Source organism: Phyllobates terribilis, unplaced genomic scaffold, assembly GCF_046119375.1.
Source record: "Phyllobates terribilis strain yellow unplaced genomic scaffold, ASM4611937v1 Scaffold_2__4_contigs__length_985480577, whole genome shotgun sequence".
NCBI lineage: Eukaryota > Metazoa > Chordata > Amphibia > Anura > Dendrobatidae > Phyllobates > Phyllobates terribilis.
The window spans coordinates 293,945,611-293,970,443 of NW_027362762.1; the positions used below are offsets into that span (position 1 = coordinate 293,945,611).

Below are 24,833 nucleotides of genomic sequence, written 5' to 3' on the forward strand. Positions count from 1 at the left end.
TACAGAGGAAGGGCTGTGCTACATGGACACTTTCTGCAGCGCAACTAATGGATTACATGCGACAGCTGGAGTCTATGAGATTTCATGCAGCTGAATAGTTACGCACAAGTGCTCGCTTGTACTACAGTTTAGAAATCTATAGCATAAGCACTAGCTGTGCCAAGATTGCAGCGATGAGGAATAATGCACCTCTTCAGGACATTGTACAGTAACCCTACAGGGGGCATTTCTAAGTACCATCATGTGCCTGGATCTTTTTTTTTTTTTTTTTTTAAATCAAACATTCCTTATTCTGAGATCACATACATCTAGTGCAGTATAAAACACAGGAATACAAGCATTACATGTCCTCAGCTATTGTGAAAAAGAACTTTTCTTCTTCATCCACACGAAACACAGGCGCGGATATAAAATGATAATTTCCAGCACTGGCCATATTTGTTCATAGTAATCAACCCTCTTTAGAAATATTGTCCAACATGGCAGACAACAAATGCTGATTGCAAAAGTCATGTACAAAGCTACGCCACCATTGTTCAACATACCTTTACATATGACCTCAGGTAGCTCTCCAGCCCTTCTTCATGGCACTGAGAAACAACATGGATAATGACCCTATAAAGAGAAGCCAGATTCTAGCCTTAGCTGCTATGCAAATGGTAAACGGCTTCTTTAAAAAGTCCATTCAAAACATTCATTATGCTTGAAAATACAGCTGTAGAAAGGCCAAGTGTACATGTACATATGTGTAATTATTGCAACTATTCACCACATCTAATGATACAGCATGAATATAGGACCGATCACTAGAGTCCGCACAAATCGTTTTACAGGACCTGGTCATCTTCCACGCCAGAAATCTGTCCCATTGGACAGGAGCTCTGAGAACCGCTTCTCACCTGACGGCATCAGCGGCTCTTCTTTTGATTAACTGCCCTTATGTGCATGTGACATAGTGCCAGGCCAACTAATCATAAGAAGAGCCGTGGATGACTTCTGCTTTAGTACATTTCATTTACCAATCAAATAAGAAGTCCAGAGTATCTTTTCTCAGAACTCTGTGTTTTACTGTTCCTCTGTAATTCATCCTAGATATTTATGATTACATTGTCAACTGGGTGTTACCATGTCCTTGTCACATTACCATGTCCTGATACTCTCAGCACTGATTGTACAGTGTGAGACTGTGTAGGGACACAGCTCTGGTTGGTAACACCCAGCTGTCAATTTATGTAACAATTTTGGAAGAATAACAAGAAAAGATGTTCCAGAATTGTTTTTATCGTTGGGAATACGAGTATTTACTACACAGGCGGGTCTTCAGAGACAGGTTCTCATCTGTGTCATACACTTATTAAAGTGACAATGAGTATAAAATGGACTTTGTAACATACATACATACATATATATACACACACACACACACACACACACACACACACACACACACACACACACACACACATACATATATATATTAAATCTATTACATTTCTCCAAGATTTACCTTGTCACATTGACAGCCACTTCCTCCTGGGTAGCCCTGGTCAGGACTCTGAACATTTGGTTCAGTATAGTGGGCAGAAAGGCAATCATGATATGTCCTTCCATTGCATGCAGACTCTGAAAAACAAATAAGTAGCTGGTCAGTGTGAAGCGCCATGCTTAACACAACTTCTAGCATGTTGTAGAACTAGAACTTTACTTCCCTTCACACTAATGGTGGCGATTAGCTAATCCAACACAAGGTAAACCTGGCACCATAAAACCCACATACAAGGGACACATCACTGGAATCAGGGTCTCAGGCTCTACATTATGCTGCTCTCAGACAGGATAGCAAAAATCTGTTGACAGATTCATTTTAAATACATGATCACCTTCATCAAGCAGCATGTGTTCCTACACTGAATAAGAGAATAGCACATACAGCAAATGCTTCCGGCTGACTGGCTCACATTTCATCCTTCATCTTCTGACCCTAATTTGATTTCCAACTCTATGTTTATCAATTTATATGGCTATCCAATATTCTGTGTAATTATATCATCTCACCAATAAACCAATTCTACTTAAGTTAAGCAAAGTATTTAGCAGGATCTGGGTCCAGGGGCCACACCAGCAGCAGGACCAAAGCCTCACATCCTCTTTGATTAGCCAGTCTAGTGCAACAAAATGTGACTTTGTGTCGGATACACTAAACCAGGGACTACTGGACCATGGTCCTGCAAATCATTTTTCTCAACTCCAATATTCACTTTATTGCATCGTAAAAGTCATTGAAGTGATACATCAAGCCAAATATTCTGTTATTCTGTTACTGGATAAGCACCTTATCAATGTTGCAAAAGTAATATATAACTATATGCAGATGATGTTATTATATCATTATTTGGTTTCACCTTTAAATATTTGACAAGCTCAATTCCTAATGCCTGGGCTCCAGACTCTGTTTTCTGACAATACTGAAAGAAGTTGTGCAAGTGCTGATCCTAAATGCAAAAAATAAAAAAAAATTACATTTTATACATCACTATAGTTTAACAGGAGTTAAATTCAACTTAAACTACAGGGGACTTAGCGTCTATAAAACACATTTGCAATATAGATTTCCCCTCATTAATTGTACAAAATGGATTTATTGCATATGTAAAGAGGGATCCTTGGTGCACCTTTGTCGTGGGACCAAGGGCTTGGTGAACCGTTCCGCCCACTCAATCAACATGCTGTGCACTTCCCCTTAGCCTAATTGACAGCACTCGCTTGCCCAAAGTGAGCTCAGTCTGAATTGCATCCCTGGCCTTGTATACACGCACTGACACTGCAGGAGCCACACAGGACCACATAGTAGTGAGCAGCACCAGCGCTGCATACAGAGACCGGGGCAGCAGAAGAGAGGTGGCTCTGGACCTCTGGACTTGGGGAGGCTAAATAATACTCAGTTTGTGTTTGTATGACTCCTGTAGCTTCTAGCAGAAAGTTTTCTGAAAGGGGACAACCCCTTTAATTGTAGATATGTAAACATTTTCACATACGGTATATGCATGTATAGTAATGTGAAATGCGTGTTTTACTACAAAAAATCCAAACCTAAACACTAGATAACTAAACAATAATTGCTGTCTGCAGAAATCATCTTGTTAAAAATAAAATACATTTACATGTAGATAAGTACCTGTGCATATACAGTGGACACCAGATGAGTAGTGACCTTTAATAATGGCTTGCCTCCATCCACCCATTTAATTTCTGGTCCAAAATGTTGCTTCGGAAATAAATAGCACAATAAAATATATTAATAATGAAATGATTAGCACGTGCATCTTTCACTGTATGTAGCTGGGGATGCTTTATACCTTGCCCATCCCAGGCTCCTGATAGCAGAGGTATCCTGCAGGAAGGTTGGCAGATACTGGAATGTTCTGCTCATTGGTGACCACTCGCCCATCCTTCAGCAAGGGCAGCCAGGCAAAACCAACTGTATGCAGAGAAAACACACTCACATACCTTGCATGCAAATACCATCCCAACATATCAATCCAAAGTAAACACAATTGGGCTAGATTTCTATAATGAACAAGAACATAAAGCAATAGCAATGTGGATCCACCGTGGAAGAAGTGGACCATAAAGAAGATGTTTCTAGGAATCTCTGCCTGTATGGTCAACTGCTCCAATTCGGATACCGCACAAAAGCACACATTCCCCATCAGCTATTTAAGACACTGACCTATATTTGCCACTGACGAGATATACATTTCTCTCTCCCTTACTGGTCCTCTGAGATCAGACCTATATTCTTCACTCGGGATTGTGAAATGGTTCATCTCCCTGCACAATTTGATATCTTTGCAAATAAATATAATGGATATTAAATAATAAGTGGTGTTAAAGGGAATCTGTTACTGGGTTTGGCCACCTAATCTGAGAGCAGCATAATGTAGAGACAGAGACCCTGATTTCAGCAATGTATCACTTTACTAGGCTGCTTGCTTTTGTTTTGATAAAATCACTGTTTTATCAGCAGGAGATTATCACTAGAGGACTAGTAAACCTGCTGCCATGTAGTCCTCCATATTCATTAGTTCTGTATAACCCCACCCCCGATTGGCAGCTTTCACAGTGTACACTGTGCATAGGCAGAAAGCAGCCAATCATTTGTGGGGATAGAGATATACAGAGAAGTGCCAGACCTGCAGCAGAAAAAAACACGTGATTATATCAAAACTGCAGGAAAACAAAGCAAAAATTGATATAGTGCTGGAATCAGGGTCTCTGCTCCTACATTATGCTGCTCTCAGATGGGTTAGCAAAAATCTGGTGACAGATTCCCTGTAATAGTGACTCAGTTTAGGCAACAAGAAATAAAATACAGGCAGTGCCAATGGCTTGTGTGATCATCATGCCATCAGTAGATGACTTTGGTTAGGTTCAGATGAGTGTAATCTTAGAAAAACAGCAAAAAAACGGTTTTAAAAAAAAAAGGTATGTGGAAAACGCGGTTATTGCTAATCAATATGTTGAATACATGGCCAATGTACTGAAGCAGGAAAATGTTTATGAAAAGTTTCCATTACTTTGGTTTTAAATACTTATTTTCTTCAAAAATAATATTTTTTTCTTGTGAGAGTCCCAATAAAGTCATAGGGATTCTCAGATTTATTATTTTGATCAGTATTAAAGAAATAAGTCTTGGTAATTAAATGCCAGAGTCGTCTTAATTCTCTTGTTTGGCCAGACCTTGGCTTTCTATGACATCTTTCTTCTTAGTGCCTCCTTTGCTTGATGTATCGCAGCTGACATGGAAGAAAGTGAACAGCAAATGGTGTTTTTCATGAAGCTGTGTGGGCAGCTCTATTTTAATCTGTAAGAATGGAAAAAAAACATGTCTTAAATGACACTTATCACATTAGTCCTCTTCACAGCCAGCCAGGTTTAAGAAAGGAAACTTTTTATAACCTAAACAAATAAGATGGCAGAATAAGACAGTGCCTCTTACTAATTTTAGTGACTTAAGAATAGAGGCAGCGCCATCACACTTTCACATTACATAGTGTATCAGGGGAATGTTGTGAAGAAGATTGCCATGCCATATTACCAGATACAAATATTTAATTGCTGATTATAATTAGAACACTTGTATAACAATAAAGGAGACAGAGAAAAAAAAAACTTTACAATTATAAAGAACCTAAACACTGAGTGTAACTCCAACTTTAAAGGGATCTGTCAGAGGCATTTCACCCCCAAAACTATTTAACACCTTCACATGGCCAGTCTATTCCTCCATAAATGAGAAATAAGTGTTTAACTGACATGCAAATGAGGCTGAAGGATTATGGTAGCCTCTGTCACTCCAGCTCTATTCAACTCCCAATGCCGCCTCCTACTGCTTGACTGACAGCCTCTATGCTGTGTGATTTCAGACAAAAGAGCCATCAGTCAAGCACGAGGAGACGGCGCTGGGTGGGGAACAGAGCTGGAGTGACAGAGGCTTCATAGCTACAGCCTCATTTGCATATCAATTCAAATGCTGATTTCTCAGTAACAGAGGAACAGACTGGCCATGTAAAGTTAACACTGGACTTGTCTTTGAAAGAGCTACATGTACAAATAAATAGCTTGGGGTGAAATCCTGCAGACACATTCCCTTTAAATTACCTGACATAATTGTTTGCACACACATGTGATCAACTGGTAACAATATATGAGGCAGCATTAATTGAAAACAATTTAGGCTAGGTTCACATGAATCAACAAACCTACAGAGAATACGGAGTAAATTCTCACTCAAACAAGAAATATTAGTGATTAAAAACACATATTTATTTAATCATTTAAAATATAGATACAAAAAATATATATATAAAAATAGTAAGTCATAGGGGTAGGAGTCACAAACGGAGCCGCAGGAGTACTAAAATCCTCATGCCCTCAATACAACGGTATATATAAAGTTAACAGAGTAGTATCAAACAGCAGATGGATAGTAGTATAATATCAAAAAGTTAGTAATAAATGACACATAACCATCTACAGAAAACTGCCTGTAAACAGTGGGTTAACAGGTAAAACCACCCTCCATCTAAGGATCTGGTATATTGAAAATGCAATCATATTCAAATCAGATGGGGCTTACCCATGTAAGCAATGGGGATTAGCGTGCGGCTCTGGATGCGCCGACGCGCGTTTCGCTTCTACAGCCCCCCGAAGAAGCAACGCGAAACGCGCGTCGGGGAGTCCAGAGCCGCACGCTAATCCCCATTGCTTACATGGGTAAGCCCCATCTGATGTGAATATGATTGCATTTTCAATATACCAGATCCTTAGATGGAGGGTGGTTTTACCTGTTAACCCACTGTTTACAGGCAGTTTTCTGTAGATGGTTATGTGTCATTTATTACTAACTTTTTGATATTATACTACTATCCATCTGCTGTTTGATACTACTCTGTTAACTTTATATATACCGTTGTATTGAGGGCATGAGGATTTTAGTACTCCTGCGGCTCCGTTTATGTGACTCCTACCCCGAATGACTTACTATTTTTATATATATATTTTTTGTATCTATATTTTAAATGATTAAATAAATGTGTTTTTAATCACTAATATTTCTTGTTTGAGTGAGAATTTACTCTGTATTCTCTGTAGGTTTGTTGATTCTATTTGGGGTTCCCAGTGCACTATTTTTTATATAGATTACACAACGCTGGTAGTTCGGTTCGATTGTCTAGGTTCACATGAATGTATTTTGGGTCTGTGTGCTGACCGCAGACATTCAGCACATGGACCAAATGTAGCCTGTGTGCTAGGGCATATGAGCAATTTTCCACTTGGGTCAAACTGAAGAGTGCATTACTCTGGTCAGAATAATGAACCAAAGTAGTGCATGTTAATAGTAGACAGCTCCTGCATCAGCCCACATAGTGGATATGCACAGAGCGGCACACAAAGCCAATTGTAGTCATCAAACTTAACCTTCAAGTGGTAATTTTGCAGAAAAATATGTGTTTTGCAAGGTTTAGCAAAAGTGAACAGACGTTCATGTTTCACAAAATGAAAGAAATATAGCAGAACCTTTTAAAAATATATAGTTTCCAATATCCACAAACCCACCTCATCGTAGAACTCTGGATTCTGTTGATGGTGCAGAACAGCAGCGAGAGCATTCTTCACAAACACAGGGCCGCCAGGTCTGCCATATATGCACTAAAGTGAATACAATTATATGGGCCTTAATCCAAGCAGTAACTGACAATTAGTACCAGAAAAGCAATGTAAGGTGTTTCTCAACTTCATATTTATGTAAAATTGTGTACAAAGACAAATATTAGCTTGGAATAAAGAAAAAGAAGTAGAATATAAACTTGTCACAAACCTTTAATGGCTGTGCCTCATCGTCATCAGACGCTCTGAATTCGATTGATACAGCTATATTTCTTGCCTAAACAATTAAAATTGCGCAAATATGACTATAGTATTTTATTATGAAAGTAAACAGATAATAGACCTTTTAAAGGGGTTGTCCACTACTTTAACAACCCCTTCTCAACCACTATGTTTTCCCCCAGTAACTTACCTCCCGATGCCAATGCCGTTCCAATGGTGTTGACACTGCCTCTCCCTGGGTTTGTGTGACATTGTTATGCTACGTGATCACAGCAGCCAATTAGCGCTTGCATCACTCTCCTCTCCTACAGACGTAATTGACATCTGGAGGAAGCGACAGCTGCGGCTGCTCTCTCATTTCCTCTGGAAGTCTTGATTTGTCCAGGGGAGGGGAAAGTGAAGCCAGTCTTGATTGGCCACACGTTATGTCATGCGAGCCCCAGGAGAGCCAGTACTGCTGTAACAGCACCGTCACTGTAAGTGAATATAAGGATTATGTTACTGGGAAAGGGGAAACATAGGGATTGAGAAAGGATTGTCTGAGTAGTGGACAACCCCTTTAACTCAAAATTAATCTGAGGAAAGGAAAGTTTGGTAAGGAGAAAACAGTATAAATATCTGCATGAAGCAAGATGATTATCAATAATTAAAAGAGAAATCTGCAGTAATTATGGAGGGTTTCTGCAGTGAATTAGGCTCAATTTATTGCGAAAATACCATTGTGGAAATGTTATCCATGTGGATGTACCCTTAGGCTTTATGGTGATGTCTGCTGCCATCAGTCACACGATTTACCGTATATCCACAATAAACAACCTTTTCCAGGTGAATATGTGCGAATATAACTTATTACCAAATACAAACCATTCCAAAATTACCTTTGCAAATGCCTTTTGGCCGTCATATTTCAGATGCTTTGGATAAACATAGAGATGGTTATTGTAGATGGTGAATGGTTGCGTGTGTTTGGGAATGCAAGGAACAAACTCCTCTACTTCAAATGTGACCACGGTGTCGGCATTGTTCTCAAACTGCTTCATGGGAATGTACGAGGAGTTCACGTAATCTACAATATCACATAGATAATAATAAGCTGAAGCAATGGTCATGCATTTAGAGATGATGCCATGACCAGAAAATAAGGTGCTTACTTGGAAAATCTGGAGAAACATTGTCAATGTGGATGTCTAGATTTCCTAATATTACAGGAAGCTTGCCCAACTTCTCAGGTCTACAAGAAGAAGATTATATTATGCTTTCAAACAAGTCCTAGTGAACAGGAAACATAGAATAACCAGATTTCGTATTACACCATCTGATTCAGTTTTTGTCTTACTCTAGTTTTTAGGTTTCCCTCAATATATCAATAAATCCCTAATTGACTCTTTCTTAACCCAAAAGGCAGGAATATTTTCTTACAGATTGCGCTCACACTTTTGGAAGTCTAAAGAGGTGCACAAGACAGAAGCACATTCTCAGTTGGAGCTAGTATGTCGAATTTCAGAAGAAACACCATTCTACATACCATTTTATGAAACAGGTCCCCCAGAGTGCTGGTATACAACCTGCTTTATTGCTACACTTTCTTTTATCTGAACATATGCCCTCGCTATTTAATCATTTGATTGCCAGATGTTTTTCGGCCCTAAAAATGCCTAACACAAGAGTAAGTCTTACAAGGGAGTTAGGCCCCTAGCTGTTGACATCACTATATGGCAGATTGTGCTTTAAAACAGATATTATGAGCATACACATTTTTTTTCACCTTGATGTGGCATTCATTTCTTATTTTATTACTTGTCTTTTTTTATCCCCAGCTAAGAGACGTAACTGTTTTATTGACCTGTTGAAATGAAGGCTTGTTTTTTACTTTTTGCAGGAAGATTTGCATTTTTTTATGAATCCATTTTATTATTTAATATATTGAAATTGTGAAAAAAAAAATTTTTTGGAATAGAATGGCAAAAGAAAAAAAAGACAGCAAAATAGGTGTCCATTCCATAAAAATGAAAGCATTTCCTATTCTGATCCTTCGCTGTGGATCAGAATTTGTCATCCAAGTTAACGGCACATAGACAGCATTCGTGTTCCATAGACAAAAAACGTTACAAAGTCACGTGAATGTCGCCTGTGAGCCCATCATGTATGAAGCAGGATTACATACAGCGCTTAAAGGGGTTAAAATGGAGCTCTTTATTAAACAATCCTCCACTCTTACACTGAGAATTGGCTATACATTTGTCATGTAAAGTCACCCTACTTCTGTCATTAGCTTTCACCTGAAAGCTTGAGCTTATCTAGAATTGGTGCTAGGAGGAGGTTTTGCTCCTGGTTCATTTTGAATGATTACATAATCGTCCTTTTATGTAAATTTCAAGTTATGATTTTTTGGAATAATGTTCGTATTATGTCTTCAATTTGTTGTACCCTTATTTATTTATTTTTTAACAGACTGAGGTCTTGTAGTGACCAAAATGTCTTATTTCCTTCTAGATGTTCCACATGTAATAAAATTCTCCTATTATGAACACAATTATGAGTGCCAAGTATCTTTTGCATATTACTAACGGATCGGGATCCTACTTGTACACCCTATACTCAGAAGTGCCGTGCTTTTCTCCATATAGGGGGAACCAGACATCTGTTGTAAGTGGAAAGGAAGATCAGCCACGTTGGACACTAACATACCATTTACTTTGTTCCTTGAAAGAGAAGACTTATTAGAAACTTCTGCTTATCTCAATTGAAATATAAACTATGTTGAACCAAGCATGCATGTTTATGGGTGAAGAAAGGAAGAAGCCTTGAGCCAAGCTCTCTTCAATGCGTATGGTCAGCATTAGATTTGGGGGGCTGGGGCTGTCTGCTAGTGCTGTATTGTTGATGCACCCAATGATAGTTGTAAAGCCTCCACATTATATATTTAATATCCTGCAACTCTATATTTAAATAATGCATCCACTTGCATACTTACTGTACGTTATAGGTCAGGGCATTAATATTTTAACATGTACAAATTCACTACATTTATATAGTCATTATGGTTATGGGATAAAAAAACCCCCACAAAATAATCGTGAACAATAATGTAAATTCAAGTAAATATCCAAAGCGTCTACAATTCTTTTTTTAAAAATTTATTTCAAATTAGGACATTTTGGTGAATGTAACTGTTAAATTCAAGTTCACAAACCTACATTTCCAATGCCGATTATAAAAATAAATCATGCTACTAATAAATGCTGAAACATGTTTTATCATGATTGGAATCTCAGAGACGCCTTGTGTCGGACTGGATCATGTATTGTGGTTGGGCATGTGCCCCATTCCCTTTGCCCTTTCTTATCCCACAGTTGAACTTGATGGATATTTGTATCTTTTTCAACAGTATTAATTATATAACCTTCAATAACTAACATGAGGAGAAGCATTTCACTAGAAGAGATCACCATGAATCAAATCCCAATGCATTGCACAAGATGATGCTTTATAATGATATGGGCCATATTTCAGAAGACTAAAGCTCATTTGAAAGTGGAGCTTGTGATGTAACAATTACCTTAAATATACAGATTTTTGCGCCCAAATACCTTATGAAGCCCATACTACATACCATAATTAATGCACAACAAAAAAATACTTACTTTCTAAAGTCGGCAAGCAATTTAAGCATGTCCTCATTTGAAAGTTTGTTGCTGTCTTGTTTATAAATTGGAGAAAATCTTCCACTTTTGTCCAGGATCCCAGATGTATCCTTAAATAGAGGTCTATAAAAAAAATAAGTATTAAAAGTATTGGCTTTAGACAAATACTACATGACGCGATGTTGCAGTTGGAAGATACTGAGAGTATTTTCCTATGTAGATATTTGAGTAGTTAAAGGGGTTGTCCAGCCTTAGGGTACAAGTCTGCAGATACTAAACGTGACTGCAGACCTGGGAATACTCTCAGTCTGCTCACTGTGCGCTGCTAGGATTCTCGGATTCCGGACCCTGGTGGTTATGTGACTGAAAGTATGTTATTTGCATACATCTATCACATTCCAACTAGACATATCCGGCCTTGCACAATACATTTGCATTGAGTGAGGCCGGCACTTCTAGTCGGCATGTGACCGCTTGTAAGCAAAACACATACTTGCAGTCAAGCAACTGCTGCTGGCACCAGAGAATCCTCACAGTGCGAAGTGAGTCCCATTAAAAGGAAACTGGTCAGTGGATTCAAGCAAGACAAACCATGGGCAGCAGAAATCAGAGACTAGTTGCACAATTGCAGCCAGGCATATTTTTTATCTTTTAAAACACTCGAGAGAGATCTGTCCATCAACTAAAGTGGTGCAGGGAGAAGCCGGGGACCATAGGTAAAGATGAGACTAGTCCGATGCCGCTGCCAGCCAGATCTTTAAACTATATGATCTTTGAAAGTTAGGAGCATTTCAGAGAAAAACATACAGTCAGGTTCTAATTCAAACTGCCCATGGTTTGGATAGCATGAGTTAGTATACCCTATTACATGCTGATTGCTGGGGGGTCTGACAGTTGGGATCCATTGCAATCTTGAAAATAGGACTCTGCAGGCCTCGTTTTTTGAGCAGAATTTCATAGTACTTTTTCTCCAGTAGACTATGAATGGAGTAGAGGTAAAGCATGTGTTTCTCGGTTCCACTAATTTCTCAGACTGCTCAAAGTCCCACCAGTTGGATGGCCAAAGATCAGCAAGTTATCCCCTCATTGAGTGCTTCAAAGTGTCCCATTATTTTTGCCCTTCAAACCCATTCAACATTGGCGGTGAGGACACACAGGTCGCATGCTGCAGCAGTACAGCTATAAGAGCATTCATACAACACTCAATGCCTTATACATACACAATTACACCCATGGCAATAGGACACGTGCACGACAGTCCTTAGGCCTCATATAGAAGTCTCAATCTTGTCAACTGCGGTTTAATGAAAAAATAATGTCTACTTCATGTTGACGAAAACACATTCTTTTCCACATCTCACCTTGCTGCCCATGCAAATGGCATTCTGTACTGCCCAAGCCTGCTGCACGCCTGTTTGGCATTCTTCAAAACCTTCTGCGCCACCTAGTAAAGTTTATGGAAAAAGAAGTGTATTAGTAACAAAATAACATCATTGGAAGAGCAGATTTCAATAGGCACGCTACCTGATGAGAAAAGAAGAAATTCACAAGAAATTTACAAGAAATTCTAAAATGATAAAAAAATGTTTCCCCAAATGATAGCATTTTCTAACCAAGATGGAACAGTTCTAGTGGTTCTTCAATAGTATGAAACTCTTTTTCAGGAGTTAAAGTTAAATACCACTGCCATGTGAAAGAGCAGCAAATTGCTGTTACTGAAAGCCTTCTTTCTGTGTATAGACCTGAAGAAAAAAATGTTATAAAGCACAAATTATACTACACACATTAAGTAAAAGATTATATTGTAAATAATTTACTAACTCTACAATATTCATTATCATCATTCTGCATAGGGATGAACAAGAATTAACATGAGCAAAAGCAAACATGTAACCAGCCTAATGTTCCACGGGATGGATACTACTAGATATATATAGACATATTAGGTCAGATCATAGAGCTTTACCTGGAAAAGAAATGGATAAAAATAAAGCATTTAAGAGTGGACTCGCCGTAGTCATTACAGAAGGCAAAGCTACCGCAGGCATCGTTATAAAGGCTTATAGCCATAAATAATTCAGCAACAAATATGTACAGACAGTTATAAACACAAAGGGCTTTACTAAGCACAGTCTGTCCTTCAAGCAGTCTCCTTGGAGAGGAAAACAACTGTATCTGATCCACAGACTAGTGTCAGGGGAAATCCAGAATAAATTATCGTGTCCACTGAGCATGTATTCCCTTACTTAAAAGGTTCAAGTTTAAAAGTTATTCCCTGTCCATCAGATAGCTGGAGGTCCAACCACCGTGGCCCCCACTGAATGGAGCAGGGGGGACGGTCCTTTACACTACCGCTCTATTCATTCTTAATGGGAGCAGCGGAGTTTCCTAAGTGGAGCTCTCAGCTAATCTTTGGCGCTGCAGCAGAAAATCTTCTTATGTGCATTTAAATGGCCACGATCTTTGAAATCGGTAACAACATTTGCCAGAGAGGTGAAAACCTGAAAGAATTGTCACTTTTCTTCTCAGTTCACAGGGCAGTCATGTGGGCAGATTGGATGGACAATTCTATATGCCATTGTATAAAAGGACTCAAGTGAACGACTACATAGGCATACCCATCCTCTGTCTGTCCATCTATAAATATGTCTAATGGATGTCAATATGGAACACACTATTAAATGGTAATGGGGAATGAACAGTGATGGAGATAAGCTGAAGGCACCAGAATTTTGGCTACATTTGCAAAATAAAATAATATGACATGCTTTGCACCAAATTTGTTATGTATTTTATATATTTTTGGCACCTTGCTGGAAAAGAAAGTGTGGAAATTGAAAAGGGGCCTGAGATGAATCGCTGTTTAACAAAATTTTGGAACAAAATAAATCAATTAATAGGTATTAACTTAGACTACATAATGTTGTGATGTACGGAATTTATCATACACCACGAGTCACCGAAATAAATTTGGTGCATTTTAAGACGCTCTTTTTGTACACTTATTCCACTGTGTATATTAAAGTCACTCTTCTGTTTGTTAATCAATGCAATAAGTTATCTGTCCTTTATCTGGAAACAGTAAAACAGTGCACATTTCAACGATGAGAGGGCGACAATGATTTGGAGGTAATGGTTTTCAGGTGCACAGATAACGTTGTGTCCGTTGTGCAGATGTACATATAAGTGGAGTTCTAAAGTATATGTTACAGATGAAAGAGGTTAAAGATAATTCATGAATAACAAGAAAGCTCAGAACTTGGAAATGTTGTAAGGAAAATCTGTCACCAGGCTTAGGTTTCCAAATCTCATAGCAGTATAAAATAGGGAAAGAGACTCTGATTCCAGCGGTGTGTCTAGAGGGCGTCTTGCTATAGTTCTGATAAAATCACTGTTTTATCTGCTGCAGTTCTGCTAGTCTTTTCAATGATGAGTTCGGTCTAACCCCACCCGCAGAATTGAGTTTTCCAATACTGTGCATAGCCAGAAAGCTGCAGTTTAATGGAGGGGAGGAGATAGCTGGAGCTGATAAATATAAATAACTACAGAGCTAGAGCTGATCACAACTAGAAGATCTGCAGCAGATTAAACACTGTTTTAGCAAAACCACAAAAAGAAGCCCAGTAAGTGATCCACCGCTGGAATCTGGGTCTCTTCTCTTTCTTTTTGCTGCCCTCAGAAGGGGCAAGAAAAACCTGCTGACAGGTTCTCCTTAATTATCTTTACTCTTTGTCAGCACAAACTTTAGAAACTAGATGAGAATTGCTTTTTTCCCCATACCAAAATATTAGAAACTGCTCTTTTTCTACCCCACGAAAGTTAATAGCAAGGAAATTGTGTATTGTTGTGGCAACCATTACATCCTGCAGTCACGAACTAGAGCTACACCCTAATAACATAAAAGCATAAAACAACTCGGGATGAAGTGTAGCAAGCAACATCTTGACTTTACAAGGTTTTATAGTTTAATTAAAATACAACTTAAAGCAGATTGTTGCCATTTTTTTCTGCTCCCTTTTCTGTAGAATAAGCAAATTGAGCTTAGAAATGTATAGTTTTATAGGATTTTATACCCTATAGTATTACGAGCCATATATATGCCGAAGGACGTGGAGTCAGTCCATTGTCCAGTTTCCCTGTAACTGGCAGCATTCGCTGTATGAACATGTACATAACTACTTCAGATGTCCACACAAAGTACCATTTTCAACATTGCTTCTATTCACTGGCAGGAAGCGGTCTTGTTTAAATCCATAGACATAGGAGATTTCTGGAGGTGCATATATGTGAAAATAAAAAGTTTTCTTTTCCTTTTTCCCCAGTAAGTAAAAATGTTCCAATCACTGACTGTAAAAAAAAATGCCAATAAGGAAATAAAACTGGGATATACGTGTACTTTATGGCGCCCAAATTGCCATCATGAATTACTTGGGGTCGCAGTAACATGGAGTTAACACTTGACCTTGGTCTCATATATTGCATGTCGCCTGCACATACCTTGGCGGAGTCCGAACTCTTCATGTAGGGTTCTGCACAATGAGTAATGCTGCCTTGAAGAACCTTTTCTATCCTGGCCACAAGGAAGATATCAGGATGGGGACACGTTATAGAAAATATGCCCTGAAAAATAAAAATTGCAGGTGGGGGTATTATTGTACTTGACATCATATATCCTTATGGGTGCTTCAGATGAACACCTGATTAGGACGGTGTTAGCTTCTATACAACACTTCATCATTTATTAGATCTTTTGAACAGAAGACGTACAGAACAACCAGTACCAACAAGATAAAAGCAGCAGCCTTTTTAATAAAGGACAGATCTGATAAGGAAGCCCGTAAACAGAAGGGAAGATTTTATAACCTGCTCAGCTGTGCAAGTGATAAATGCTGTATAATGCAATACTGCAGGAGGGAATAAGCACCAAGTCACCCGGTGATTCTCATCACAGCAGCTATGAACGGTCACTGTGGTCATTTCCACTTTAGCTTTGACCCGTTAGCTTGTCCTGATGTGAGAAGTATACTACAAAAAAAAACCCACTGACCAGCAACTCCAAACAGAATAAGGCAAGTGTGAACAGGTGCAAGCAGTCACGACTATTCAATATAACAAAGAAAATACAGCTGCACTCTGAAATGCTATAATATGCAAACATTGGATATAAGAAATTGGAACTGCATTACTGCTACAGAAAACAGGTTTAAAAACGAAGGTACTTCACGCACAAATTGGTCAATTCATGAGAGCCCATCAGCTGCGACAAGCCATATCCCTTTTATGGGACCCTAACCTTATATGCCTCTCCTGGGCTGAAAGCCTACAAATAGAAGAGTTATATTGAATAGTCGTGAGAACTTGCACCTGGTCACACTTGCCTTATTCTGTTTGGAGGTGCTCGTCCGTTTTTTTTATTTTTGTAGTAAACTCCTTTCTGACTAAGCACTCCTCTCATCAGCCTAAGATGTTTTTAATTAGAGCTGGAACCTACCTACCCTTAAATTTGTAGGCTTTCAAAGTTAGGGTCCCATCAAAGGGGAACGCCTCGCCATTGCTGATGGGCTCTCATGAATTGACCAATTTTTGCGCTAAGTACCTTCATTTTTTAACATTTTCTACAGCAGTGATGCAGTTTCAATTTCATATATTCAATGAGAACATACTACAGCACTTCAGAGTGCAGCTGTATTTACTTGGTTATACCGATGTGAGAAATGACCAGCCGACTGGCACGGAGTTATAAAGTGACAAGCTGAACATGATAAAACCGCTGCTATACAGGACTCCGATATATATATCTCCAGTCACAGTGGCCTTCTATGATCCTTATCAGATTCCCACATCCCTTTCTTCTGCTATCATTATACCATAATAATTGCCTGTGACTTCCTTCTATTATTTTGATAAGGATGTAAACATCCGCAACCAATAGGAGATCACAGTCGGATAGGGGGCTCCATTTCAATACCAGATTCAATCAAGTTTGACGTTAAAGAGTTGCATCTCCCCTGAGAAGAGGCGGTGGGTACAATGGGGTAATAGGTAATACATTCCTGATTACATCCGAGCTGCAATGTGCTATAGTGAATAAACATGCCGTCTTCTCCACACTCAGATTCTAGCAGCGGGGAGCAGAAATGGCTGAGAGAATACATTAAACACACAGGCTCTTAGATGTAAAGGAGATTATAAGGGGAAACAACCTGTAGCATTAACACAAAGGAAAACATTATGAGCTGAAAGCAGTTTCCTCCCATGGAGTAATCAGGGCCTATTTTCCATCATCTATTACTTCTGATCACGCAGCACTTTCCTGAGCTCCACATTCACCTTACAAGAAGGGGCACTCAGGTCTACCCAGCATGTAAAATGCAAAGATACTTCAATTATTTAGAAACGTCTCCCAATGCATTACCATATCCTTACCCGTTACTGATAAAATTTGTGCCTGAATTATTTAGAAGCATTTAATTTTTTAAAGGAATATATAACCCACAAAAATCTAGTCGCTACCTGTTTGGGATACTGCAGCATTGACTCCTGCACAGACCCCAGAATTCTTCGTCCATAGTCCCCACTGCCGTTCAGTAGCGGCTGAGGAGGAGGGATCATTTGCCTCACAGAGGCATGGTTCAAGTCCACAGGAAAGTCTGCAGAGATCTTTTTGTTGGCTTTGATATCAAACAGAGATAACGTGACAAAGAATGGCTCCACCTGAGAAGAAAAGAGAAGAGTCAAACAGTAAATTGTGAGATTCATAGACATTATTGCTGACTGCTCAGTGTGAAGCCTTAGGCAACAATATACCATTTATAAAGAGAAAAGGCAAAGAACAAAAAATACAATTTTAGAATATGCATTTCCAGCTCTGGACAAAAAACAACATTTCTAAATATTTAAAAAGAAATGGACATCTACATAATGAAAAACCAAAGACAGGTAATTTAGCTTGGCCTGATTTAGAGCAACAGCTTGTATTATGGTCCAGAGCTCTATTAACAATTCTCCTGGCTCCAGAACGAAATTCTCCCAGCATTACATGCTGCCCTAATGTCTGTATGCAGCATGCTATAGTGATCTGGTACTTGTAATGCAGTCTTTACATCAGTCAATGTATGGAGATGTGGGAAAAGTTCAGGAGGGCCATACACACTAGGCCAAATGCACAGATTTTGTTGGGACCAATCAACAGTTTAATGTGTTTAAGGGCTTCTCAACATATTCCTGGCACCAAATGTTAGAGGAGGTAAGGATCAAGCAGTTGGATTTCAACATGCCTGAGCCTTTTCTTCTTGGGGTAGAAGTTGTGCATGTTTATGGTTGGGTGTCGAAAGAGACCACTGTGGACTGAGTGAGCACTCGACCAACAGCTTCCTACTGTGTATAGCAACCTAACTGTCCCCCTGGAGTATACACAGACAATGCTACAGATATTAGGAGCTATTAGAACAACTGGAGGAGCCAATTTGATAGAATTAAAGAGTTCTATGGTTCAGCAGAAGATTTAGAAGGCCATTGCCTAATTGGCTCCTAGGATTTAAAGGGAACCTGACAGCTGATACGTGCTGCCCGATCTATGAGACAATAGCGGCAAGATTTCAGCCTTGTATGTTTGACTCTGAAACTCTGCAGTGCTTCAGAGAAAAAGATACTCTAAAGGCCGCCGTCCGCGGCGTTTTCTCCCCGCCCTCTCTGAGTGACAAGTTTCTCGGAACATCGCAGAATTTCAGATTCAAACAAAGGAGGCTGAAGTCATGCAGCCAATGTCTGATACATAGTGCTCGTTGTTCCGGCAGCACGTACCGGCTGTCGGGTTCCCTTTCACCCGTCCTGACATATACATCTAATTTATAAGAATAACAATACTGTATACTAGTGTTGCTTCCCATGGTAAACTGAAACGGTCATTGTACAATTGATCAACTCTGTGCTTGATTGGTATTTTAGATGTAGAATGAACCGCTCTCCTTAAAAAAAATACCATTCCCTACATAGATATAGGGAAATTGTGAAGAAAGCTAAATTATGAATGCAGCATTGAAGGAACAGCTTGGGAGGTCCCAATGTATCCTTCCTACTATCAGTACCTTGTAAATAAGGTGTTGTTCAATATCCTTCTGAGCTAATAGGTGACAATTACACAAGTAGAGTCCACCCAAAAACAGAGTATAAATAAGCAATTTCTATATACAGCTTAACTAAGCAACATTTAAGCCAAAGGATGATTCTGCAAAAATCACAGGTTGTATATACTGTGCAAGGGAAAAGGCTTACATACAATAATAACCACAGAGCACTGAAGACATCTCAGATGTTATTTCAGCGGCTATATAAAAATGCCTGTAATTGAGTAAATTACACACAGTTTACGTCAGCAACCAATGAGATAACTGTCCACTTAACTAATGACCTTCCTTTCCATGTCTGACCAGGCAGATCCAATCTGAAGACAATGGAAAAAAAGAGTGAATGTGTCCCTTTCGATGGAGCAGAAATACATCCTTTATAATAAATTAATGACCTCATCATTGTGACTCTGATCTGATGTCAGCACACACTGCTATGCCAGCACATAGTAGTATATCGGCTGTAGGAAGACGCAAGCACAAAACAGGTGAGGTTCTCGTCCATTCAAAGAAGCAGGAAGAGAAGGCAATTGGCACAAGATGGAAAGTATGCAAACCATATATGCCGACAACACCAAATGTCAGAGCAGAATCCTAACAGTGTGTGTATTACATAGATGCAGTCATATACAAATTCCTGCTGCAATTTATGCCTGACCCTGAAGTCCCTTTTAAGCAGGCTTTGAACACTAAATTGTAGGTGAATACTGCAAATTTAGATGGGAACCTGTTGACATGATAACTCTTATGTCTCCTAGATTCTGGTGTTTGGAAGGAAATTACTGGATTGAATAGGATAGATTATACCATGCTCAATTCTTTAACCAAAGATGCTACAGAATTGTAAAAGTAATATTTAAAAGAAAAATATATATAAAACAAAACCTTACATTTGTAGTCGGCCCTTCTTCATTTTCTGCCACACAACACTGGAGATTGAAAGACAAATCATTGCACTTCACTAATATCCTTTTCCCAAATTTCTCCTCAAAGGGTTTTATGTCTGGTTCAATTCCCGAAAAGTCAAGTTTCTAGAAACGGAAAACAGATTGACAATTGGATTGTGAAATACAGCAGAAAGAAAATCATTGTCAAGGTCGGCTTGTTTCATAATAGAAAATTGTATGTCCACATTTATGGCTGCATGCAGAGATGATGCTTTCTTCCTTGTATCACATTATACATCAATATACATCGAGACAAAATTCGTATAGCTAGAAATAAAAAAAATAAAAAAGTACAGTACAGACCAAAAGTTTCATGACTATGAAAATTGTGCATTCACACTGAAGGCATCAAAACTATGAATTAACACATGTGGAATTATATACTTAACAAAAAAGTGTGAAACAACTGAAAATATGTCTTATATTCTAGGTTCTTCAAAGTAGCCACCTTTTGCTTTGATGACTGCTTTGCACACTCTTGGCATTCTCTTGATGAGCTTCAAGAGGTAGTCACCAGAAATGGTCTTCCAACAATCTTGAAGGAGTTCCCAGAGATGCTTAGCACTTGTTGGCCCTTTTGCCTTCACTCTGCGGTCCAGCTCACCCCAAACCATCTCGATTGGGTTCAGGTCTGGTGACTGTGGAGGCCAGGTCATCTGGCGTAGCACCCCATCACTCTCCTTCTTGGTCAAATAGCCCTTACACAGCCTGGAGGTGTGTTTGGGGTCATTGTCCTGTTGAAAAATAAATGATAGTCCAACTAAACACAAACTGGATGGAATAGCATGCCGCTGCAAGATGCTGTGGTAGCCATGCTGGTTCAGTATGCCTTCAATTTTGAATAAATCCCCAACAGTGTCACCAGCAAAGCACCCCCACACCATCACACCTCCTCCTCCATGCTTCACGGTGGGAACCAGGCATGTAGAGTCCATCTGTTCACCTTTTCTGTGTCGCACAAAGACACGGTGGTTGGAACCAAAGATCTCAAATTTGGACTCATCAGACCAAAGCACAGATTTCCACTGGTCTAATGTCCATTCCTTGTGTTCCTTAGCCCAAACAAGTCTCTTCTGCTTGTTGCCTGTCCTTAGCAGTGGTTTCCTAGCAGCTATTTTACCATGAAGGCCTGCTGCACAAAGTCTCCTCTTAACAGTTGTTGTAGAGATGTGTCTGCTGCTAGAACTCTGTGTGGCATTGACCTGGTCTCTAATCTGAGCTGCTGTTAACCTGAGATTTCTGAGGCTGGTGACTCGGATAAACTTATCCTCAGAAGCAGAGGTGACTCTTGGTCTTCCTTTCCTGGGGCGGTCCTCATGTGAGCCAGTTTCTTTGTAGAGCTTGATGGTTTTTGCAACTGCACTTGGGGACACTTTCAAAGTTTTCCCAATTTTTTGCACTGACTGACCTTCATTTCTTAAAGTAATGATGGCCACTCGTTTTTCTTTACTTAGCTGCTTTTTTCTTGCCATAATACAAATTCTAACAGTCTATTCAGTAAGACTATCAGCTGTGTATCCACCAGACTTCTGCACAACACAACTGATGGTCCCAACCCCATTTATAAGGCAAGAAATCCCACTTACTAAACCTGACAGGGCACACCTGTGAAGTGAAAACCATTTCCGGTAACTACCTCTTGAAGCTCATCAAGAGAATGCCAAGAGTGTGCAAAGCAGTCATCAAAGCAAAAAAGTGGCTACTTTGAAGAACCTAGAATATAAGACATATTTTCAGTTGTTTCACACTTTTTTGTTAAGTATATAATTCCACATGCGTTAATTCATAGTTTTGATGCCTTCAGTGTGAATGCACAATTTTCATAGTCATGAAAATGCAGAAAAATCTTTAAATGAGGTGTCCAAACTTTTGGTCTGTACTGTATATACATATATATATGTACACACACACACTATATTATATATATATATATATATATTATACATACACACACTTACTTGTATACACATATTGTGGCAGAGCCAGGTAGGAAAGGTTTACTTGCTTTGATCAAGAACCAGGGCTCGTGTCCACTAGTTGTGTGTCAGTCTGCTGGATGAAGCAAGTGTGCTGCTGGTGAGTGTCCAGCGAAATATGAGCTGTAGCTCGGAGAGAAACAAGCCAGGGTCTCTCTCTGAACGGAGACTGCATGAATCAGATAGGAAAACTGGACAGTCTGTGTGTTGGAGCTGCAGAGAACCATGTGGAAGCTGCAGCCTGTCACTGTGAACTGTGCATGGAGTTGAATACTTTTGTTTGGCACTGGATGCTGCTGGAGTTCAGGCTGAAGGGGACACCGAGACATGGTAGAACCATACCTCTACTGTGTAAAAGTTTGATCTGAGAGAAAGGACTGTAGCCCGCATCATATATTGCTGTGATACCTTTGTGCCCAGAAGAGGCCGTTTTTGGTTTTGAATCCCTTGAGTTTTAAAAAAAAAGCAATAAAACAAAGCTGTTTGGACCAAACCGCATTGCTTGTGTGAACGCTACTTAATGCCAACATGAGAGAGTGAATCCCTACAATATATATGGTATAAAAGGTGGCAATACTTTAAGTGATAATGTTCACCAATGTTGACATTTTGAGCAAAACAACATCCAAATCGTAGAAGTGAAAAACAAACGTAAATAAGCAATTCATGTCTACTTACCATCAAGGACTGGCAAAGTCTATATATGAGCATATTTTTGCTAAGCAATGGGTAAACTTTGTGATTATGGCATTACCTGTGTATCTGAATCCAAGGCAAAAAGCTTCACTCTGCTTTCATTTTTCAATTTGGCTTCTGTTTCTCTTCCACTCTGGAACAATAAATATGTAAGCACACAGTAGTAGTAGTAATAGTAGTAATAGTAGTAATAGTAGTAGTAGTAGTAGTAGTAGTAGTAGTAATAATAATGTTATTATCAATAACAACAACTACAAAAACAATATATCTAAAAAAATAAATTTGAAGATAGAAATTGATAGAAGAATATTCTAAGGCTGGCTTCACACATCCGACATTCATAGTCTGAGTGTGGGCGCTATGTGCAAATGGCCAGAAATCTCCTGACCCGAACTCCAAAGCTTATGAGGCTGTAGAGTTTGGGTCAGGAGATTGGCAGCCAACCCGGATAATAAGGTCCATTCTCAGACCGTGAATGTCGGAAGTGTGAAGCTGGCCTTAATATATATTTTTCCAATGCATTTTACTAATCAGAATTATCACATGCACCTTTAAAAACCATTAGGAATTCTGTAGACAAGAGTGCCAATAGATTATACAGATCATGCAGTCAATAAGATTTGTTTCTGCAGCAATCAATCAAAATATCCATTGTGTTGCCTAAATCAAGAGCTAAAATCACTTCTGGGCACCGCTGAACCTTATTTGTGTGGTTAGCAGAGAACTGCCTTTTAGGAACTGTTCATCTGATGGTATCTGCCAATGTATCATTCTTCAACATGATCATCAGGCCCAAGAGAAACTTTTGTGGGTCAGTGGTTAATAATGCAGAGCCAAATGCCCAACACGATATACAATCTATAGGACGGGAATTATGTACTGGCTACAAAAATGAAAACAATAATAGATTTGTAATTTGAGGGCACTATCTGCACCACATGGAATTTTTTTTCAAGACCAGATATATTAGTATCCTCGCGTCTGAAGACAGAACAACCTGAAAAAGGTAGATAGCATAGAACCCTAGATAGAAGGGATTGAAGCCACAGCAAGCCAAGCCCAAGACATATCAGAGGAATAATGAGGCTTACGGCCATCAGATCAGTACTAGGAGTTAACCCTGTAATCTGTACACTGCATACACATGTCTATGAACACTGAAAACAGTATGGTTTTACAAAACAGCATTAAACATTATTGTTAGGATTGGCAGGGGGTAATATAAAGATAATTGAGATCATACAAACAATAAACTGGAGCTGCTTTCATTCTGCAACTCATTAAGCCTTCCGGCAATGGTCAGGTTTGCCAGGCCATAATAGAACAGATTTCTTGTGTGTACAGAAGTATTCAGTATAATGTTTTTAATTTTGTACAATTAAAGCACGGTCATGCCACAGTGGGAACGTTTGCTTAATTCCAGATGTGAAAGTTGTGTCCAAACCAAAGTCGATGACTGCAGAGCTGCACTTCCAGTATTAGCCTAACCACAATGGCAATCTGTGAACCTTTCAACTAGGATTTTTCGTAGGGAAGTGGTGGAGAATTATCAGTCAGCTAAAGTACTTGGGTGGTAATAAAGAACATGAGCAAAACTGTCTAAATCAGGGGTCTCAAACTCGGCTGGGTATATGGGCCGCACATGGAAAAAATTTGAATTTGGGGGGCCGCATTCTTTGTTCAATGTGACATTTTTAGTGATACCATTTTTTTTGTATACACCTTTTGAACATTTTTGCCGTGTTTATTTTTTTATAGCTTGGGTCGTTATGGATGTGGCGATAATAAACGTGCACTTTTTTGTGTTTACTTTAGTTTACATATAAAACAGCATTTTTAGTGCCCAATATTTTTTCATGCTTTATTTTATTTTTTATTTTTTTTACAATTTTATTTCCCCCAATTGGCCACATACAGTAATATTGTCTTACAATTAGCATCATATAGTAATAATGGAAAACATCTTGTAGTAATGTTCCCCATCCAAGTCCCCATCTTGTACTAATGTGCCTCATCCAGGTCCCCATCTTGTACTAATGTGCCTCATCCAGG

At 39.1% G+C, this 24,833-nt stretch overlaps 1 protein-coding gene across 16 annotated transcripts in view; it reads right to left on the reverse strand.

The window, feature by feature from the left end:
- Positions 1 to 24,833, reverse strand: part of DOCK9 (dedicator of cytokinesis 9) — a 260,724-nt gene that overhangs the window by 75,398 nt on the left and 160,493 nt on the right. For all 16 annotated transcript variants that reach the window (XM_073664186.1, XM_073664183.1, XM_073664180.1 and 13 more), the window contains 16 exons: positions 22,840 to 22,914; positions 20,053 to 20,193; positions 17,550 to 17,750; positions 15,534 to 15,656; positions 12,398 to 12,480; positions 11,037 to 11,159; positions 8,544 to 8,623; positions 8,271 to 8,458; positions 7,382 to 7,447; positions 7,120 to 7,212; positions 4,741 to 4,864; positions 3,357 to 3,478; positions 3,176 to 3,265; positions 2,403 to 2,492; positions 1,508 to 1,623; positions 546 to 615 (listed from right to left, as the gene is read on the reverse strand). In XM_073664186.1, coding sequence (XP_073520287.1) covers positions 546 to 615; positions 1,508 to 1,623; positions 2,403 to 2,492; positions 3,176 to 3,265; positions 3,357 to 3,478; positions 4,741 to 4,864; positions 7,120 to 7,212; positions 7,382 to 7,447; positions 8,271 to 8,458; positions 8,544 to 8,623; positions 11,037 to 11,159; positions 12,398 to 12,480; positions 15,534 to 15,656; positions 17,550 to 17,750; positions 20,053 to 20,193; positions 22,840 to 22,914 — 1,785 coding nt within the window. The remainder of the gene's footprint in view (positions 1 to 545; positions 616 to 1,507; positions 1,624 to 2,402; positions 2,493 to 3,175; positions 3,266 to 3,356; positions 3,479 to 4,740; positions 4,865 to 7,119; positions 7,213 to 7,381; positions 7,448 to 8,270; positions 8,459 to 8,543; positions 8,624 to 11,036; positions 11,160 to 12,397; positions 12,481 to 15,533; positions 15,657 to 17,549; positions 17,751 to 20,052; positions 20,194 to 22,839; positions 22,915 to 24,833) is intronic.